At 36.8% G+C, this 2,027-nt stretch overlaps 1 protein-coding gene across 1 annotated transcript in view; it reads right to left on the bottom strand.

Moving 5' to 3' along the window:
- Positions 1-314: 314 nt before the first annotated feature.
- LOC103396886 (STAM-binding protein-like A) overlaps positions 315-2,027 on the bottom strand; it is a 10,227-nt gene continuing 8,514 nt past the window's right edge. The window contains 3 exon segments of the mRNA XM_008335131.3: positions 315-618; positions 1,220-1,319; positions 1,417-1,529. Of these exon segments, the coding sequence (XP_008333353.1) occupies positions 562-618; positions 1,220-1,319; positions 1,417-1,529 (270 nt within the window). The 3' untranslated portion in view covers positions 315-561.

Here is a 2,027-nt window from a genome sequence, read left to right as displayed (position 1 = left end):
CATTAACACTGCCAACATACCTTAGTTTAAAGCGACTTTCATTTCTCTTGTAGCTCACAAGGGAAACGTACAGAGTCTAAAGTAAGAGATGTTGTTACAGACTTTGAACAGGACTTTATGTTGGGTGGTAAACAATTTTAACAATAACGTTCTAATCCTTGGCACTTTGTGTGGTCGACAGGACAAAACTTTGATCAAAAACTAGAGAAGAGATTGAGATGTTTTTCACACAACAGACACAGACATTGTTTCACTGACGACAAAAACAGAAGCAAATATAGCACATATTAGAAAAACAAGAAATGAAGAGCCAATGGTTTGTCAGTCTCTTTAATGAGAAGATGACACTGCTGAGAAAGTGCAGTCATGTATTGAGTTTTTTTGTCACAGAGCGAAATGTCACAATGTTGTTCCTTTTATAACAACTCTAGTCCATAAAAATGCTCCTGGTCGGTACCACCCTGGAAAAAAAATTTGAGTTCTTTTCCCCAGTTTGTTTTTCCAGTTTGCACTTTGATTTGAGACTTTTTAAGTGTTCAGACAGAAATAAAACGTTAAAAATCACCGCAAATCCATCACAGACACAGCATCATTCGTGATAGTCACATGTCCAGCGTGCTGAAAAGGAAACAGAAATATCAAGATATATTTCACATCAAACTTTGATTTTTTTTTTTAATCCTCTGCCCTTTTTTATGGAAGACTTAATATCAGACATCATCAGAACTCATCGTAAAAGTGCATTCAAGTTCATGTCTGATCTCACATTTCAAATCCAGCCATCAACATTTTTACAAAAGGTTGTTCGAAGGTTGTTAAAGAATTTTTGTTCTTCTTCTCTGTCCTGATTTTTGCCAATTGTAGAATTTTATATATGTGAACCTTACTGACATTATACTCTGTCCCAACAAATGGGTGTTGTGGACAAAAAAATAAAAACAAAATTGTCTGTTGAATTGAACAAGCAGATTATGCAAAGTTTTAGAAGCAAATAATATAATAAAACATAAAAGACAAAATAATACATTATAAAATAAATCATAATGTAAATGATGACAACATAATATAAAAGAATGAAATTAAACAAAATCTTTCATTGTTAACACTTATGTGTATACTTATTGCAAGTAATTTTTGTACTGTAGTAGACTTAAATAGTTTACTGCAGTACATGCAAAAGGCACACTGTTCTCTTGCCTGCTGATGGACATGCACTTACTGTAAACAGTGGGGGGTCTTTGATGTGTGGGTGAAAGCTTTTCTGTTTACAAGTGGAAATCTCTTCCGTTCCTCTGTCTGTCAACTTGAAGTATCCAATTCTGAATAAAAGTGCAGTCACACCTCAGCACACAGTCACTTAGGGAAAATAAACACTCACATTATGGCACACGCCCCCACGTCTAACCCATGACTTACTCGTTAAACTTTGGCGAGCAGACAATAGCGATGGCCTCGGGCAGCATCATCTGATAGGAGCAGTGTGTGTGGAGGTCGACGCTGGACAAAAAGGCCGTCTGTGTGGGGTGGGTCTGAAACGGAAAAGCCCAGACTTTCAATTCATGCTCAGCTGGATACTTCTTTTCTGCCAATGTAACAAATAATATCACCTCAAAGTGACATCATAATCCCTAATCTCTGTAACAGATCCGAGCCCCAGAACTGGGGCTTTTATGTTGTTCATGAGGCAGTGGACTTAAAGTACTAACACTTTAGTCCTTAATACAGTATGTCACAAAAGTGAGTACACCCCTCACATTTCTGCAGAGATGTCATTATAATGTTTAATTGAACAACACTGAAGAAACATCGCTTTGACACAATTAAAAGTAGTCTGTGTAAAGCTTATATAGCAGTGTAAATTTATTTTTCCCCTAAAAAAAACTAAAAATATAGCCATTAGTAGCTAAACCCCTGGCAACAAAAGCGAGTACACCCTAAAGTGAAAGTTCCTGAAGTGTCAATATTTTGTGTGGCCACCATGATTTTGCAGAACCGCCTTAATCCTCCTGGGCATGGATTTCACCAGA

Source organism: Cynoglossus semilaevis, chromosome W (assembly GCF_000523025.1).
Source record: "Cynoglossus semilaevis isolate Cse_v1.0 chromosome W, Cse_v1.0, whole genome shotgun sequence".
Lineage (NCBI taxonomy): Eukaryota > Metazoa > Chordata > Actinopteri > Pleuronectiformes > Cynoglossidae > Cynoglossus > Cynoglossus semilaevis.
This window is presented reverse-complemented; position numbering and strand designations above follow the sequence as displayed.